The sequence below is a fragment of the Sitophilus oryzae genome, unplaced genomic scaffold, assembly GCF_002938485.1.
Source record: "Sitophilus oryzae breed Bouriz unplaced genomic scaffold, Soryzae_2.0 scaffold_1017_pilon_pilon, whole genome shotgun sequence".
In the NCBI taxonomy this organism is placed as follows: Eukaryota; Metazoa; Arthropoda; class Insecta; order Coleoptera; family Curculionidae; genus Sitophilus; species Sitophilus oryzae.
This window is the reverse complement of record NW_022145635.1, coordinates 25,937-45,012: the sequence shown is the minus strand read 5'-3', so window position 1 is coordinate 45,012 and position 19,076 is coordinate 25,937. Positions and strand designations below refer to the sequence as shown.

The 19,076-nt window shown below is 32.0% G+C and overlaps 2 protein-coding genes across 3 annotated transcripts; one reads left to right on the top strand and one right to left on the bottom strand.

The window, feature by feature from the left end:
* Positions 1 to 4,511: 4,511 nt before the first annotated feature.
* On the top strand, positions 4,512 to 17,399 carry LOC115874276 (neuroligin-4, Y-linked-like; the record flags this gene model as incomplete). The annotated part of the gene is made up of 3 exons (XM_030889382.1): positions 4,512 to 4,785; positions 14,581 to 14,961; positions 17,200 to 17,399. Coding segments are annotated over exons 2-3 (439 nt in total), but the record flags the coding sequence as incomplete, so codon positions are not given.
* Positions 9,859 to 12,498, bottom strand: LOC115874282. 2 transcript variants are annotated; one of them, XM_030889391.1, is made up of 2 exons: positions 12,263 to 12,498; positions 9,859 to 12,005 (listed from the first exon to the last, which is right to left on the bottom strand). In XM_030889391.1, the coding sequence occupies exon 2, from the start codon at positions 12,003 to 12,005 to the stop codon at positions 10,110 to 10,112; it is 1,896 nt and encodes a 631-aa protein (XP_030745251.1). In that variant the 5' UTR covers positions 12,263 to 12,498; the 3' UTR covers positions 9,859 to 10,109. The 2 variants fall into 2 exon arrangements, with proteins under 2 accessions (XP_030745251.1, XP_030745259.1); XM_030889399.1 differs by having other exon boundaries at positions 12,492 to 12,496.
* Positions 17,400 to 19,076: the final 1,677 nt, after the last annotated feature.

Genomic DNA, 19,076 nt, shown 5'->3' with positions numbered 1-19,076 from the left:
CACGTCTTTTATTACAGTTGAGGGTTGGAACCTTTGGTGTTAAACAGCAAAATAAAAACACTAAATCACCACAATATACCAAAACACTTTTACTTTTACACTGGATGCGCGTTTCGCTAACCATGTTAGCATCATCAGCAGATGATTATAAACTCCGTCTATAAAGTTTTTAAAACATGTCTATAAAGTTTTTAGTAAAAAAAATGTTGGAAATCGTGTATTTTCTTCTAAATTTTCCTGGATATTTTAGAAAACTTTTCAGAACGCCTCACAGTGCTTCGAACATATGGCTCTAGAGGACAAAAATTCAAAACTTCTCTTTTATTGTAAGCAATATATTCAAACTAGGTTTATTTGACACAAATGATGAGTACTCTCATTGTACTAAATGATGATGTTCTTAGTCCCACGTTTATGAAAAAAAAATCTTATAAATAATAATAATGTTGGAGCTGTATTCCATCTAAGCAAATAATAAGTTATAGTATGAAAACGGTGTAAGTATTAAATAAATTCCAGTGATAAAAAAGAATTGAAATATCATTAGAACATGATTCCTACAATATAAGCCTAATATAAGATAAAAATGTTTTTCTTTAATGAAAAAGAAACATTAATGTTATATTTAATTAAAAAAAACTTAAGATACTATAAATTTACTTTAGGACAACAAAATGCATAGATCGTAACTACTCTGATTCAGGAGAATCACTGCTGACAGAATCTTCCAAATTTATAGTATCCAAATCGCAGGTAGATGAAGTATCCTCACATATAAGATATTTCTGTACATCATTTTCTAATATGTTACTTTTTCGCGTTGTTACTGTTCATTTTGTCGGTATGAGGGGTTCGGATGTTAATAGTTACCTCTTTAATAGACCATATCCATATATTATTTTTTCCTTTTCTTGGGTATGAGGTTTTATAATAAATTGAAAGATGGAAACTTTTTTTATCCGACGTTTCGCTCCAACATAGTGGACTTTTTCAGGCACAAGTGGTGTCTCATTTGACTGGAAGGTTCATCAATATCTAATAAGAACATATTTTTTGAAATACAAATAATTTTGAGTTCTTGTCCTTATGATCAAGCGAAGTATTAGCCAGATCGGCATTGCTTATCAATTTTACTCCATCTGAAAAGTATTATAAAATAAAGTTCGTCGCAAGCAGACGCAGGTGAACTATACAAAAATTAAAAGTGTATGAATATGGCAACAAAAATATTCAATAAATACGATATGTTTTGATATGTTTTTTAAATGCCTTTTGAAGTTTGAAAACGTAAAATTTTTATACCCATTTAAGAATCATCTTAAAAAATAAATAAAAACTAAACAATCACGAACTTGTTTAGAAATAAATTTAAAGTACATACCTTGTTTAACAATATCCATAGTGGCTTTCAATTAAGTACGTACCCGTTTAACTCCATAATACACAGAACTACTATGAATGTTATTCTTTTCACTGATGAGATAATGATCGCAAAATGTATTTTTAGTGAAAATATTTGCTAACAAAAACGCTGTTTATGAAAAATAGTATACAGGATGGTTGAACATTGCTATAAGTATAAAATTATGTATTCAGATATTAGTAAATTTTAACTTATTTTTTGATTTTTGTCCATGGGACGAAGCACTGTGCGCCTGTTCGTCCCAAATTTTTCCGCGGTATAATTTCTTAATCTCTGATATTACCATGACGGTTTTACTCTATGGTTACGGAAGTGAAAGAGATGCAAACCCAATTCATAATGCAAATTATTGTTAAGGTAACCTAGTTTTAATATTTTACAACCATTGTAATGATCCATCGAACAATATGAATTTATATTATACGAAAGGTAGAATAAATTAATATTAGTATGGCAACAATCGAATAATCATTTACATGACACTAAACACACTTGTACAAAAAATTCCGGTGGATCTCTATATTTTTAAAAATAAAACATTTTTTTTTATTTGCAAATTTGAATAACTCGGTTATTTTGGATTTATTTAAAAGGAGGTAAAGAGGAAATATGATTCTTTTATCGATATCTAACAGCACTAAAAATATTTGCACTTATTTAAGACTTACCCTGTATTGGGCTTTTTGAAGTTGGTGATTACGATTTTGCTGTTGAAATTGAGGAATTGTAAATGGCAGATAATATAATTTAATAAAAATTAAGTTTTTTATGGATAATACGTAATATTGTATGCTCTTTTTTATTATTATGCTGCTCTAAGATATGAAGTAGAAGTAGAGAAGTAGAACGGGTTGGATTTTATCAGTTTTTTTTATAATATTTTGAAGCAATCACTAAAATGTTAATTAAACAATTTATATACCTGCACGAAAAACGGGCACAATAAATTTTCATGTATTTTAAAGCTTCTAAAAAGATATAATTGGTATCATTGAATAAATATTTCTTAAAAAGAACGAAAAGTTAGGCATCAAAACTTGTATTATTTCCTAATTTCGTTCATAAGAAGTAGTTTTATCTAGCACAAGATGTATATACGAAGCAAAATACATACATATACACGCGGTAGTCACAACTGCAATGTGTAAACAGAGTTTAAACGTAATACACAAGCACTGTGTATCCTACGGCACACTGTGTATCCCTTGCTTTGTGTATACGTAAATGCTATACTGTGGCTACATAATGAGGCGGACGTTTAACCTTTGTGCATACGTGTTGAACTACAATGTGTAAACGTAGCATATTTACATCGGGGGAATTGTGTCACCCTGTGTCTACATCTAATAGTGTAAACACATCGTAAATGTGATTTGATGTGCTGTATGGGTAGTTCCTGTCTACGAGTGTTCTATGAACGGATGTCCTATGTACGGGTAGTTTGTCCTATGTACAGATTGTCACAGTATGGATGTAGCGTAAGCCCCATGCTGCTTTACTTCTATCTTTAAGGCTAGTCGATAGTTACGGCTGTATTGGTTCATGGTGTCCTCATCCTGGTCCATTTTTTTGTTTTGGCCAACAGTAAAGCCGAAAGGGAGTGCAGAGATACGAGTCCCAACTCACGGTGTACTGTTTGAAGCAGGATTGGACCTATTTGGATGATTTTGAAACGCCCTGTGGAGTACGTTAACAAATCAAGGAATTTAAAAAACCATTTTAACATCTAGTTGTATCTTTTTTCGATAGTTTGCTTATTGATTCATCTCGTTAGCTTATTTTTTTGGAGATATTCGCTTTTGAAGAAGAAAGTTAAATTTTTTTCGTATTTTTTACATTAAAACCATGCCTTTGCTTTTGGTCGTAGCCAACAGACTTATAAATTAATGATTATGATTTATATAATGTCATTGTCTTTAAAGAGAATCACATTATTATTATCTGTTGGGAGGTTACTTCTGCAGATATAGTTTATAAGTCCAAAAGTTGCATGATCAATGAGAGCAACCATATCCGATATTTCAGTACTTAAAGCTCTCTCTACTAGAGTAAACATCAATAAACAATAATAATATGACTTTCCAATGACAGTGGCATTAAAAAAACAATAAACACTATTTTATAAGAGTTATAATAAATGAAAATCAACTTCTAGTTAGAATTAATTAACTTTATTCACTTTAATAAAAATAGCAAGACGAAAAACAATAAGAATTACAAAAAGCTGTGTAAGTTACAACGAACGGTCAAAATGAATCTACCTACATTAGGGTTTAGATGGGACCTCGCAGGGTCGCTCTTAAGAAAAATAAGTACTTAAAGCTGTAATTCATATATGTATAGTCCAGGACTAACGGACTGTATTCTGTGAACCACTTATCGATAAGTCACATACATAACATAAGTGTGTTGATGAGGACCCAAAATGAATGCTAAAATTGCGTTAAAACCGTTACTGTCTTATTCAAAAGCGAATATCTTCAATAAAAATAAAGCTATTGAAACGAATCGAAAAACAAATTATCGAGAAAAAAAGTACTTAGATGACAACATGATTTTTAAATTCCTTGCTTTGTTAACATATTCCACAGGGTGTTTAAACTTTCATCAAAATATCAACATTTTGTTTTCCCTCGTATATATTGACAGATGGAAATTTTCATTTTAAATTTATAAAGAGGTACTAAAAAGTCAAATAATTTAGCTACAAATTGCTTAAAGATGATCAAAATCGGATCACTAGAACAAAATATATTAAACTCTAAAATATCAACAATTCAAAATCAATCAAATTTTAAGTTGTCTGTTCTTCGTGCTGATAAAGTGTAGTAATTTTCCACTTTTCATTCCAATTGTACCAACTTATTTCTTTGTAAAATAAAATAAACTACCCAAAAATTAAAATGACAGACACATCTATCACTGTCATTGACTTTTTCGTTTGAACAGACTAGGTATAGGTTTTGGCCATGAATTCAGAAAAATACGCCCGTGCGCGTCCGAAAATAGCTTTAACGTAGGTCTTGGCTGAAATAATGTGTCGAAAAGTTTGCGTTCTCCGAATTTGACAGTTCGAATTTTGAAAGTCGATGCGAACGATAGCCTTTGAAAGATTTTTTCCGAAAAATCGATCATTAACGAATAGTAAAAACGTGGTAAACGAGTCAAAGTAACGAGTGTGTCGAAGTTGGTGTGAAAAGCGCGACGAAATATTGAAATGCGAGTTTATAACTAGTAATAAAGTTCGAAATAATAAACGGATTGTCTTAGTGTGCGTGAGGGAAGTGAGTGTTGAAATTTCGGGAAGAAGAAAATAAACAACGTATCGGTTTTGGTTGTGATTTGATTTGCGGGATTAAAATGTTTGTTTAGATACATAAGCGTTGAAACGCTGAATCTCTCTTCCATGGTTTTGATTAATTTTGGCTGCAAATATTTACTGGTCCTATGAAAAGTTGATTAATATTAAGATATTTGTTTACAAATATTAAAGTATTGCTTATTATTGATTTTTAATTAATTGCAAGATATTCTTAGATATTTATTATAATCAACACTCTATACCGGGTGCGTCTCAAAAATGGCTCACCTCTATAACTTTTTTATTCTTCCGATAAAAAAACGAAACTTAGAATCTTAGTATAAGACATAAATTAGGATTGATTAACGTATTCAATTGTTTTTGTTAACTTCCTGTTTCACCGGAAATTACTACATTTTTTGATATTTAAATGACATCCTCGGTATTCTTTTACTTTATTCCACAGAAAATGACACTCAATGAATAGAATGTCATTTGAATCAACTTTTGACATTTTGGCATAATTATGGTTTATAGGATATTGTAAAATGCCCCCGGTTCATAACGATAATTTTCCTCAAAACACCAAGTGTATGATATCAAATTATTCGTAAAAAAATGCTTTTTCTAAATATGCTAATGAGCCACCCTTGTTCCATTTGAAAAAAATTGAGATATTATGATTAAAAATAGAATTGGGGCATCTTTTAACCGGTCAGTACAAGAGATGAAAAACATTAGAAGATCAAATCTATTTTTTCAAGGCTCCTTGACTAAAAATTAGTATTTTTAACACAACCATTCAGCACTTGAGATTGAAATTTAAAATACAATTTTTTTAAAGAGAAAATGTCAAAAGTTGACATTTGATATGTCATTCTATTCAGAGTGTAATTTTCTATCGAATAAAGTAAAAAATACCTTAATGTTTTAGAAGCTATATAGGGTGATTAAAAAAACATGTGCCATCTCTCCCTTGAAGATTCCTCATGTAAAAATAAAATTAATTTTTTTATGTCATCATAGATCCGATTCTGCGTCGTTTCGTAGCTACCAGGGCTTAACATCTTTTTTTTATGTATTATAATTTTCTTCCAAACGATTTCAAGGATTCAAATACCTATCAGGAGACAATTTTGTTAAAAAGAGAAAAGAAAGTCAGTGGCGCACATGCTTTTTAGATTTTCAATTAAAAAAACAATATTTTTATTTCCAATCTTGCCCTGACTGTTTTAAAACAACTAATTGTATTTATTTCCTAAATCCATATTTTAAAAAATAATTTCTGAAAAAATAATTAAGTTATCTGTATGTTCTTCCTTTAAATACAGATAGATAATGAATAATGATAATGTCTATTTTTAACTGAAAATATACTCTGACAGTGATTGTTAAATAAATATTATTGTACAATTTCGACTTATTGAAAACATTAAGGATTGACTTTATTACAAAATTATATAGAAATATACATTTTATCAGCGTACTTTTCAGATAATTGATGACTGATATGTTTTTCAACAAATAGCTATTATTGAATATTTTGATTTTCTTGGATATATGTTAGATATCAATTTGTTTTCCTTTATTGCGAACTTTTCCATAAATATTTGTCAATTAAATTATTATTATTAAATAAAATCTGTGTTTTCCACATTTCTCGAAATTACAAAATGATATCTCATGAATATAATAGTATATTGTTTTATTAGAAGCAAAAATTATTAGGCACAAAAAGTCATTTTTACTCCGAATAGAAATTTACTATTTTTTTCAAACGCCACAAATAATATTTTAAACAATTTCAAACGTTCTAAAATATAACAATATTTAAAAGTAATACTTGGTAAGTAAATATATATCGAGAAACTATAGTTGCGCTCGTTGAATTTGATACTTTATCTCAGTTTAATAAGTAGAGGTAGAAGGGGGTTTCACCATCAGTGGAGCAGTGGAGCAGGTGGAGCAGAGCGCGTAAATCAGCTAGGAACATGTAAAATAGGCTAATAAACAAGAATAAACGGGTTTGAACCGCTTTGAACCGCTTTTGAACAGCTTTGAACGGGTTTGAACAAAAACTGCACAGGTCTGTTGTTTTACGCTAAAAAGCTGTTCAAAGCTGTTCAAAAGCGGTTCAAAGCAGTTCAAACCCGTTTATTCTTGTTTATTAGCCTATTTTACATGTTCCTAGCTGATTTACGCGCTCTGCTCCACCTGCTCCACTGCTCCACTGATGGTGAAACCCCCTTCTACCTCTACTTTAATAATATATTTTGCGTACTTCTATGCTTACATCGCTTTCAGATGGAGCGGCCCGTCCGCGACTTCGAGCAAGTACCATGAGTTTGTATGAACAATTTCACATGACTCGCGTATGCTCCGTCCGGATGACGGCCATATACATAAACACATTAATGTAAAAGTGAAAGCGCTGTAACAGCGTCCGCGACGGACCGTCCGTCGTTGTTTTGTTTCAAGATAACCATCGGACGAACTCCGTCGGACGGAGCATAAGGGCCCATGTGAAATTGTTCATAATATAAACTCATGATACTTGCTCGAAGTTGCGGACGCTCCGTTGCGGACGCTCCGCTCCATCTGAAAGCGCTGTTAAGGCTGATTCATGGTACACCGTGACGGGCCGGGGCCGTGCGACGGTGAAGGCACGGCCAAACATTGTCAAATGTTATTTTACTTATGCATTCATGCTAAGCCGAGCACGGGCCGAGCTTCGCCGGAACGCGTCCGTGCCCCGTCCGAGAAATGTCAGTGTACATTTTTCCTCGGATCCGCTACGGTCCGGCCCCGTTGCGGCAAACATAAATGAGTCGCCCGGGCTAAATACCTGTAAATACTTCGTTCGTCTACGGGCCTATAGCGACTGTTTTCTAGCAGTGTTTCCGCACCCAACTTTCAGCGCGTACCACATTATAAATTAAAATGTACCACTTTGGTACAATTTTTTAAAGCACAACAAAATACATCTGCAAATGACTTTAACCGGTTTGGTCGCTGTAAATTTCTTCATAAATTTCTACATAAAAAAACTTCCTGGAGAAAGACACAAATCGAGACGAAAAACATGAAATAGAAATTCAGAAAACCCAATTATAAGTATGTATAGGTTGAAGAAATCTATCTAAGTAATTCTAATACTACACACAATACATGGAAAACTTAAATTTTATTAAAAAACGCAAATATAGAAGCATGTTAGAAACAGTAAATTTTCAAGTTTTTTCTTCGGGTTATTTAATATAGGCAACGCTATAGACATTACAACGTTTATAATACGTCGTTAATTAATGCGGATTGTCTCCGAATGGTATCGGTAAGCGCGTTTAATGCAATATCAACGACAATAATTATTAAATATCTATTCATTTTCGGTGCGCGTGGGAAATAATTATTGTACCAAATCATCCTGGATTTGAAAATGTAGTACCACTGTACCAAATAGAATTAAAAGTATCAAATTTGGTACAAATGTACCACTGCGGCAACACTGTTTTCTAGAATATAATCGGCACGGACATGATCCCCGTTGTCCACTCGGTGTAGCATATATTGAAGGCCCGGACGTGGCTTGGTGTCTACTTTACGGAACGTGCCCGGCTCGGGTACGGCCCGGTGTACCATGAATCATCCTTTATGCGTAAAAGTGATTTAGTCAGGGATTTAGTTTTATGCCTAGGCACGTTTTTCTATTGTCAATCACGTCGCAAGAACTAATACTTTTGTGAAGGTAAAAAAAATGTATAATGTTTTATGTCAAAAGGTTCATGGGGTTTATAAATACAAAAATAATTAATTGTTCCTTAATATAACATGTTTACTAGCGGTTATGATTTGCTGAACAAAATGAGCGATTAACCTATTTAATTTAAATAAAAAAGAAAATTAATAAGGCTATTATTATTTTACTGAGAATATAAGCCTGGAACTTTAAAATTCGAGTTTATTTACTATAGTAAAACTAAAGTAAACAATAAATTTTATAGATGGTTTTGAACAGTTCTATATGGAAGTGGTTGTTGACATTAAAAGCCAAAGAAAACACTAAATTGTTTTTATGTTCCAATAATACTGCAAATATTATTATATTAGATACGTAGAATTGTTAAAATGAGTTACTACAAATTGCAATTTTACAAATTTATATACAGGGTGGCCCATCGAAAACGTTCCGCAAGGCATAACGGCCAGGGTATTTTTTTTTTCAGAAAATTCAAAAACACGTCAATTTTGTTTGTGAGGAGGACAACTTTTGCCCCAAAAATGATTGCAAAATCTTCAACCCTCTAAGCGGGGGTGTCATCCCCCAACTTTTTTCAAATGGGAAGGGGGGTCAAGTGGTACCGCAATGAAAAGGGCTTTTTATTCTCTATACTTTCCCGCTTCGTTTTTGAAAATTGTTCGTTGAGAAAATATGAAGGATTGAAATTTGAAAAGTTTATTTAAACATTTATCAGAGTAAATGATAAGGATAAATTCCTTCGACCAATTTGCTGTTTTTTCTTATTATTTCTAGATGTTTACGCATTTTTTCACTTGTCACAAGGTTGAACGATCAAGTGCGGCAGTTGCTAGATAGCTGTTCTGTGACTTGTGCGTTGAAGTTCTGCTCAATATTGTTAAATTTTTAACAATTATGGTGTACTCACTTGCAGAAAAAGTGGAAATAATCGAACTTTATTTTAAAAATAATGAATGTAGCAATCGGGTTCCGCAGATATTCAATGAATGCCTTCCTGAAAAACACCTTTATGGCAAAATTGTTCGCGAGTTAGTAGCAAAATTTCGCGAAACTGGTTCCGTTATGAATAAAAAGAGGCAGAGGGAAAACCCTGTAGTAAATGAAGCTATGGAGGTATTCGTATTGGGCCAAGTTGCCATGGATAGTACGCTGAGTACAAGAAAATTAACCAATGCAAAATTAGCCGGCGTGAATCGTACCAGTGTCCAAAGGATATTAAAAAAAACACAAGTTCCACCCGTACAAAATTCAGTTGGTACAAGAACTCAACGAAGACGATTTTGATCGTCGCTTGCAATTTTGTGAAACTGTGAGTGAACGAGTGGCGAATGATAATAATTTCCTATTTAATGTGTGTTTTTCGGATGAGTGTAGGGGAAAGTGGGGTAAGTTGGCGATGTTAAGCAAAATATAGATTTTTTTATTTAAATTTTCAAGTTACGAGAGTGTTGTATTCTATTTTGATTAACACACACATTTTACTATAAAAAACACATATATTTAAAAATAAACAAATTATTTTAAACTGAACAAAACATGTTTTTTAATATACTGCAAATCTGTCATCTTACCCCCACTAAAGGGTAAGATGACTAACATAATGGGGTAAGTTGACTAACATAATGGATTTAGCAGTAATCACAAACGAACTCACTTACACCATTGTAGTTGCTGCAAGCTTCGTGCCACCAATACTGGCAATTGCTGCAACTAATCCAGTCCTCCACTGGGGGATCCTGGTATAATTCATCACAACCAGGGCAGAAAATAGATTCTTTAGTTTTCTTGGGAGGGGTCAGTGGCATTACTTTCTCTTTTTTGGAAGCAATTGTTGATTCTTTTAGCTTCTTAGGGATTTTTTGACTTTTTTTTTCTATAATTTTTCGTTTCTTTTCTTCTCTTTGTCTTATCTGATATTCCTTATCCTCCAACTGTTCTTTAATGGGTGTACTGGTTATTACACTAGCTGTCAACTTCTTCCTTTTACAATTTCCCCCCCTTTCGGCTTTTGGAAAAGGTCGAATTTTTTGAAGTGTCACTTCATTCAGTTTATTATCGGTTTGACTCGTTCCAGGAATTGGCTCATTTTCTTTATTTTCCGCCCTAAACAGATTTCTTTTTACTTGCGTTACTTTTTCGAAATGACGAGGTGTGCTTGAAACTATTTCACTTGTTGGGGAATTTGAAGTCATATTTATTGTTGATTTTTTCTCAATATCCTTTTGGGGTTTCACAAAATTTATTAGAGGAATATCATCATCAGATTCATTATCGGAATTTTGATAAACGGGTGGTTGATGCGGTGCCCTTTCAGTTGTTTCAGCCATTACAAAATCGTCGTCGCCAAATACAAAAGGGTCAAAAGGTTGAAGACCGCATTTTTTAAAGCCGTTCACAGCATTTGATACCGTTGCGGCCCTATTATATGCTTTTCCAAATAGCTGACAAATATGTTTGTCCCCAATTAGCTGCCCAGGGTGATTTACGAGATGATTGTCGCATTCTCGGCTAAAAAACGACTTCAGCGGGCCAAAAAATGATACATCAAGCGGTTGTAACCTGTGTGTTGTATGTGGTGGGAATCCAATCATGATTATCCCCTTTTGCCTACAATAGTTGATTGCAGGTAAAGATATGTGAGAAGAGTGATTGTCTACCATAAGAAGAACAGGGGTTTCCGGCGATGAATGAGCATATTTGGAAAAATGGTGTAAGTATTTAACAAAAATTTCAGTGCACATCCATCCATTTTTTTGTGCAGTGCCATCCGAACCTATTGGAGCACCATAGAGTAATTCTTCCTTCATACGAATGCGACCAAATATAAAATAAGGAGGGACATAGTTGCCAACTGCATTAACTGCGCACACAACAGTAGTATTTTTGCCTCGTTCGGCCGAAACAGCTTTAGCTACTCTTCTAGTCCCGACTGGACTTAAAACTTTTGGTAGTTTGCACGGAACAGACGACAGGCCACTTTCGTCGGCGTTGTAGATTCTGTCGGGACTAAATTTGTATTTTTCCAGAACTTCGCGTAGAATGTCAAAGAACTTTTGGACAGCGGGCTTGTTAAAAGACATTAAACGCGCAACTGAAGTGGCCTCAGCAGTTCTTAGACTTATTTTATTATCTTTAATGAAATTAGATAACCAATCCTTTCCTGCTAGTTTCCGTTCCTTGTTAAAACGATGTGTTATTCCTTGTTCTTCAGCAAAGTCATAGGCTAACTTCCTTAGTTGTATGGCTGTCAATCCAAAACCTCTTTTGTCGATCAAGGTAATATAATTTACTAGTGCCTGGCTCTGGTTTAAATTAAACGTAGTAGAATATCTCCCTCCATGCATCGGTAGTTGCAGATCATTTTTCATTTTTTTCACATACCTGCGCAGAGTCGGTTCTGGGATGTCGTATAGAGAAGCCACACCATTGCAAGATTTTCCATCTAATACTTCATGCACAGCCGCAATCATAGCATTTTCATCCCACGCACGTCTGTTTGTCTTTCTTTGGTATATTCGAGGCATCTAAAAAGAGCACAACATTTTACGAAATACTTATTTCTCCATTCGGAGCTGTAATAAATTAAATAATGGGGTAAAATGACGATCAGTAGGGTAAGATGACGAACTCGTCAACTTACCCGGGCCATCTTGCCCCTAGAGGTTATGTTTAATGTTCCATGAGAAAATATTTAATAAATAGCTTTGTTTATGCAAACTTTTTTAGCATAACATGCATATATACCTAGTTTTTTATATGTAATATTTTATTTCGGTCTTACCTTAATTTGGAACACTGTAAACCTTAAAAACACTGTACGAAAATGTTTACCGACACACGTGAAATCCACAAATCAGTTCTAACAGAAAAGCACGCCGTCCAAGCCTTTCCAAACTATTTGAGTTACTTCAGGGTACACTAACGAGATGGCGCTTCCTATGCGAATGGAAATATATTACGTTATAATGATTTTATCGACATTCGTCATTTTACCCGCTTCGTCAACTTACCCCACTTTCCCCTACTTTCTTTTTGAACGGTGTAGTTAATCGGCATAACTGTCGGTACTGGGCTGAGGGGTTTTTCACGAGGTGCACACACAAAACTCTCAGAAATTGAACGTGCGGGCTGGTATTTTTGGAAATTCTATTTTAGGTCAGTTTAACGATATTGAGAAGACTTCAACGCACAAGTCACAGAACAGCTATCTAGCAACTGCCGCACTTGATCGTTCAACCTTGTGACAAGTGAAAAAATGCGTAAACATCTAGAAATAATAAGAAAAAACAGCAAATTGGTCGAAGAAATTCGTTATTATCATTTACTTTGATAAATGTTTAAATAAACTTTTCAAATTTCAATCCTTCATATTTTCTCAATGACTCGACCGATTTTCAAAAACGAAGCGGGAAAGTATAGAGAATAAAAAGCCCTTTTCATTGCGGTACCACTTGACCTCCCTTCCCGTTTGAAAAAAGTTGGGGGATGACACCCCCGCTTAGAGGGTTGAAGATTTTGCAATCATTTTTGGGGCAAAAGTTGTCCCCCTCACAAACAAAATTGACGTGTTTTTGGATTTTTTGAAAAAAAAAAATATCCTGGCCGTTATGCCTTGCGGAACGTTTTCGATGGGCCACTCTGTATAAGAAATAATGAATTGACATAAAACATAACAAGTAAGGGAACTAATTATGACGACACAAAATGCAGAGAACTTAGTGTGAAAGTATTCTGGAATGCGAGACAAAATATCAAAATAGCATTTATATCCAACAGTAAAATGAACTAAAATATGCAGCAGGCTTGTGCATGCCAGCGGCGTACACAGGTTGGTTACCTAGTAACCGAGGAGGGAAAATTAATACTTAAGAGCGAAATAAACTTGCCACAAACAATTTGCAATTTTTTCAATTATCATTATTTTTTTATGTTATATTTCAATATAAGGAGATGGTTTTAGTGACTATTTCGACAGCGTGTTCTGTAGATAAAAATAAGTAAAAAAGGTCTTCTAAATTTGTGTCCTCAAGTGCTTCGTTTCAAACATACAGGGTGTAGAAATTTCATTTTTATTTCGATTTTTTCCAAGAATTTCTAAAATAGCGTCGATATTTGGAGGAAAATTGGTGTCTGGATGGTTTTTGACATGAGAAATTTAATTTCGATATCAATGTGCCTTCTTGCACTTGTAGGGTTATTTTCGTCTATGCTTGTATGAAATTGGTGAATTTTTTATTCAAAAAACTACAGAAATGTATATTTTTTATATACATTTCTGTAGTTTTTTACGTAGATGTTCGTTATGGTCGCTTTAAATACAAAATTATCAATACAAGTCATAATTGACAAAAATAATAATTTTGATTAGGTAGTTAAAAGAAAGTTTAGTATAAAATTGGTGAATAAAAAATATACATTAGACAAAGCCTTTAAAAACCAAACAAAAGCACAAAAAAATATACATATAATAAAAAATATCATACAATACAAATCATACAATTCAAAAAAAATGTACGTCATTAAAATTACAAATAGAACATACATGGATATTGCAGAACACAAAAAAGACATATCAATAAAATTTTATAATAGGAAAATAATGGTAAATGGATATAATCATTTAAGAGTAATAATATATATACGACTGAACTATTGACTCATAGTGATTTATTTTTCTTATTTTCTCATTATCTTTTTTTTCATACAAAAATACCTTAGTTGCTAAAAATAAGGACCCAAATTGATATTTTCTAACATAATACAGGCTAGGACGATAAGCTATTAGGTATTCTTCAAAACAGTTAAAAATACGTAGATAACGTCCATTATATGTAGATAGAACTCATACTGACATCTAAATAAAATTTCTCATGTCAAAAAACACAAATTTTTATCGAAATGTGTAGATTTATTTAGAAATCATTAAAAAAAAAGAATGAAATAGAAATTAAACTTCCATACCCTGTATCTCCAAAACGAAACATTTTAGGGGATGGTTTTATTCAAACTTTTTTACTTAATTTTATCTGCAGAATATGCTGCTCAAGTTTTCCAAATACAATTCGGACCACCCTGTATAAAGAAAAGACTTTTTATTAGTATCTACAGGATTAATGCTGCTAATATAGTATATTCGCAACCAAAACAAAGATTAAATTCTAAAACGTATAATGAAGTGAATTTTACAACGAACACTTAAGTAGTGCATGACGTACGAGAACTCAAACATTACCTAGTGACGATGTGCTACATCACTAAATCGATGACCATCATCATAACACTATACTCCGTGTCGCTGGGTGATCCTAATGTACCGAGTGACCAGTATTATAATGACGTTCGTAGACCTTCACGCGAAATATTCCTGAAAAAGCAAGGTTATGTGCAGGGGATGATCGTGAGGCCGCGAAACTCCGAACTGCCTTGGGTGGAAGTGTACAGGGGGATACCATACGCCGCGCCACCTATAGGACACTTAAGGTAATACATTTTTATATACCTTTGTTTTTATAATTATTTATAATTTTATTATTTATATTATAATTATATTAATATTTATTCTATCGAGTAAAAATTTGCTTGAAAACAGAATATTTTCACATTTCGTGTAAGTAACAATTCTTCTGTATCTGAAAATCTTCTGATGGGAAGAAATGCGGAAAAAAATATATATAATGACATATTTTTACATTATTATCTATTTCAAAGATATTCAACAACTTTTTTTTTAATTTAAAACAAGTTTAATTTTACCATTAATTTGTTTGTTTTGTAGTAATATATTGGTTAGGTGATTTTCATTGGATAACTAATACATTGAACAACACATTGTACTAAATAATAAAATAACATATTTAAACTTCAATAATTGCTAATAAACATTACAGAAATTTCAAAAGAGAAAAGAAGCAAGAACAATGAGAAATAGCATCACTACTCAATAGAACCGGAAATTAATAATTTCGAGACCTGGTTCTTTGATATCTCAAAAGAACCGGGAATTTCCGGTTCTGAACCCTAGTTACCATATTATCAAAAATTATGTTTTTTAACTAAAAACAACAAACATTTCCAGATTTAAAAAAAAATACTTATATTTCTGGGACCAAAATATACTACCCCTAAAAATATTTGATCTTATTTAAGACTCACCCTGTATAGGGCGATTCACGGTTATGGTACGTTATAGCGTTGCCGGAACCGGAACTGTTTATTGAACCGGTAATTTCGGTACTATGCCTCTAAGGAACCGGGATTTCCAGTTTTTTTGTACTTTCGGTACTAGCAAATTTTTGTTCAATGATGGTGCAGTTCGTTAAACAGCAAGCAAGGGATGGTTGTCAAAAGCAAAATCGATAAAAATTGAGGTTTAAATGAAAATAATATCTAATTATTAAGTAATAATCAGTCATGAGGAAATTAACCTGAACACAAACATGATCACAAATGACTCTCAAAAAAAAACTAGAAACACAATTTTTAATTATTACTACAACCAATAGCAGCACACAATAAGGCACTCATTTTTTATCAATCCGTCTCTTTGCTGGGACGCAACGCTCGAACCTCGCAAGTTGGCGGGCGGAACATAACTGAAACTATCTGCAATCTGCCGATATTCGACAGATTGTAGAAACTAGCAGAACATATTTTGGAGAGTGCAACTACTATTTTCCTTCTACTATGATAATACCTTCTTATACTACAAATACACATGTCCCTGGATTATCTTTACAAGAGGAAAAACTTTTTAATATTAACATTTTGAGTAAAATGAATCCTTCATAATAATTTTTGCTTGTTCTAAAATGGTTTAATCCCGTTTATACTTTTCCAAATTTCCATACGCTTTTTGAGATAATTAAAAAATCATGAAAATATGGTTGAATTTTTTCCTAAAAGAAAAGTCCTTAAAATCGAAAGGTGTTTCTATGGTAATATAATCTATTTAATTCTTTGATAAATGTTTATTATTAATTTTGATTAAGGTCAGATTTTTTATTGTTGTTTAAAGTATCAAATTTTCTGATAACTATTATCACCTTTTCCGATGCATTGAACTAAATAAATTGTGTGTTTCTTTAACTTTTTAAAAGAGCAAAAATATGACGTTAATTAAAATTCTATCGATAACAATCTATCAAAGAAAGAAAACGAAATGATTTTTGGGATTTAAGATTTTTAGAAAAAATTTACCCTAATTTTCACTAAAACGGTATGGAAATTGAGAAAAGTTTAAATGGGATTGACTGTAAAAATTTGAAGTTTGAAAATGGAAATTTTGAATGAAGAATGTATTTTTCTCAAAATGTCAATAATAAAAAAGTTTTTCCTTTTGTAAAGACAATCCGAGGACATACTCTAGGGAAAAATCTGGAAACTATACATTTGTAATTAAACTATACAAAATATAGTCTCTATTATTTAAAGTACGTAATCAGTTATCGAGGTTAAGCAACGGTATGCATGATCATAATTTTATGGGTGACAAATTTTTTTACAGATTTTTTTTAAACTTTTACCAATTAGTATAGAAGAGAAAAATCTGAAAGCATATTGACTGCTTCCAGCTCAGTCGTGATTAAATGTTTTACTCTAGTATACGGCCTCAGTAGCCTGATACGTTACATTAAATAAAGAAAATGGAAGTCCGAAATTTTTCTAGTACTAAATTATTTTCTACCACATTCAAATAAAACAAGCTTATATTTTTTACAGGTTTATGCCACCAAGCAGCACTTTATATACCTGGCAAGAAACAAAGTACGCGTACGAATTTGGACCTGTGTGTCCACAAAAATTTCCAGACGAGTCCACAATGATAGAAGAAAGGAAGCGATACTTTTTGAGGTTGAAGAAGTATTTACTCAACGAGAGCGAAGACTGTTTATATTTGAATATTTATGCACCTTACCAAGGTTAGTGTTTGCGTATTATTTTGTTAGATTTTATTATTTGAGTATAACTTTTATCTTTGGATGCGTCTCAAAATTACGTAATGAATTAAAAATATTCTCACCTAGTATATTCTAAATAAGGAAGTAATAATTACAAACTTGATTTATAATTATCGGAAATACTACAATTTTAAAGCTGTGTGATTTATTTCTAAACATTTTTCTGGTTCAAAAGAATTTATTTTTAGAAAAATTGGAGATTGTCTGATAATCTTCACAATTATTACTTAAATAAATCCTTTATTTTATGTCAATAATAAAGATTATTTATTACTTATTAGCAATACCTGCCACTTGACGATTTGAATTTCTAGGAATGAATACATAATGAATATAATATATTGCCAGTATTTACATAGCGGTAATGTGTGTATTTTTGACAGACCTTTGGATATACATTTTACGCCTACAGATGAACTGGAACTCGAAAATAAATTATATTCTATTAATTCGAAAAAATAGTCCAATTACTCATAAACAACACTGAAACATTATGTTTTAACAGAAGCACAATTTTATGAAAAATGTAGTCTGACTTAAAAATAAAAATTTAACAAGGTTTTTTTATACCAGCTGACAGATTTTTAATAAATAATTCTGTGTTTTCTTAATAGCAATACACAAAATTTTGAGTCTACAAAATTTTAGCAAATATAGCTTCTCTAGAAATTTAAACCAAATTTTTCAATTTCACAAACTTTTTGAAAATATTGTTACCGAATCAAAATAGTACAAATATATTTTTTTTGAAAACATACAAGCTAACTTGGATGAATAGAACTTATTGCTTATTTTACAAATTAAGATTTATAATAATTTTGAAAATTTTTTGAAAAATTTTGAAAAAAACTTTTAGAAAACATAAAAATATTAATGTTTGAATCTTTTGGTTTTGTGAACCCTTGATTATCAGCGAATTTTGAAGATGGTTAAATCTTTGCCTATATTTAATTATGCAGCATAAGTTCAAAACAGCGTAACATCCCTTTTTCAAATCGGTGACTAGGCCAAAATCTACAATTTTTATGACTATATGCATGGAAAAAGTCGAAAATTTGCCCAATTTTCAACTTTTTTTAACTGTTTTCAAGGCTCTTAGAAAAATTAGTAAACCTGTATGTAAAATTCTGAAAATCTCAAGGTTTCTAGGAAATTTTATTTAGTTTATAGAGATATTAAGGTTTAACTGCCCTGGTTTTGTGGTAAATTCGAATTTGTGAATCCTTGTTTATCATCAATTTTTGAAGATGCTTAAAACTTTACCTGTATCTAATACCGAACCCGTAAGCTCAAAACAATCTGGACAATACAGAAATACTGAATGAGGAAAAATAATATTATACAATAAACAATACATAAACAACAATAAGAATAGAAAAAAAACAACTTTCTGTAGTGTGCCTCGATTCCTTTTTTACTATTTTACCATCACTTGATATATGCTTTTAGATTTTTTCTAGCTTTTTATCTTCTAGTTATTCACTGTTTTTAATTAAGGAGCAAAGTGTTAATATTTATTTACTTAACTGCCTTGCAGATTTTGACTTTGTTCTTTTAAGTTCCCATTTAGCATTTTTTAATGGCTTACTATTAGGAGATATTTTGTTTTTAATTATTAAGTATTTAATAATTACACTT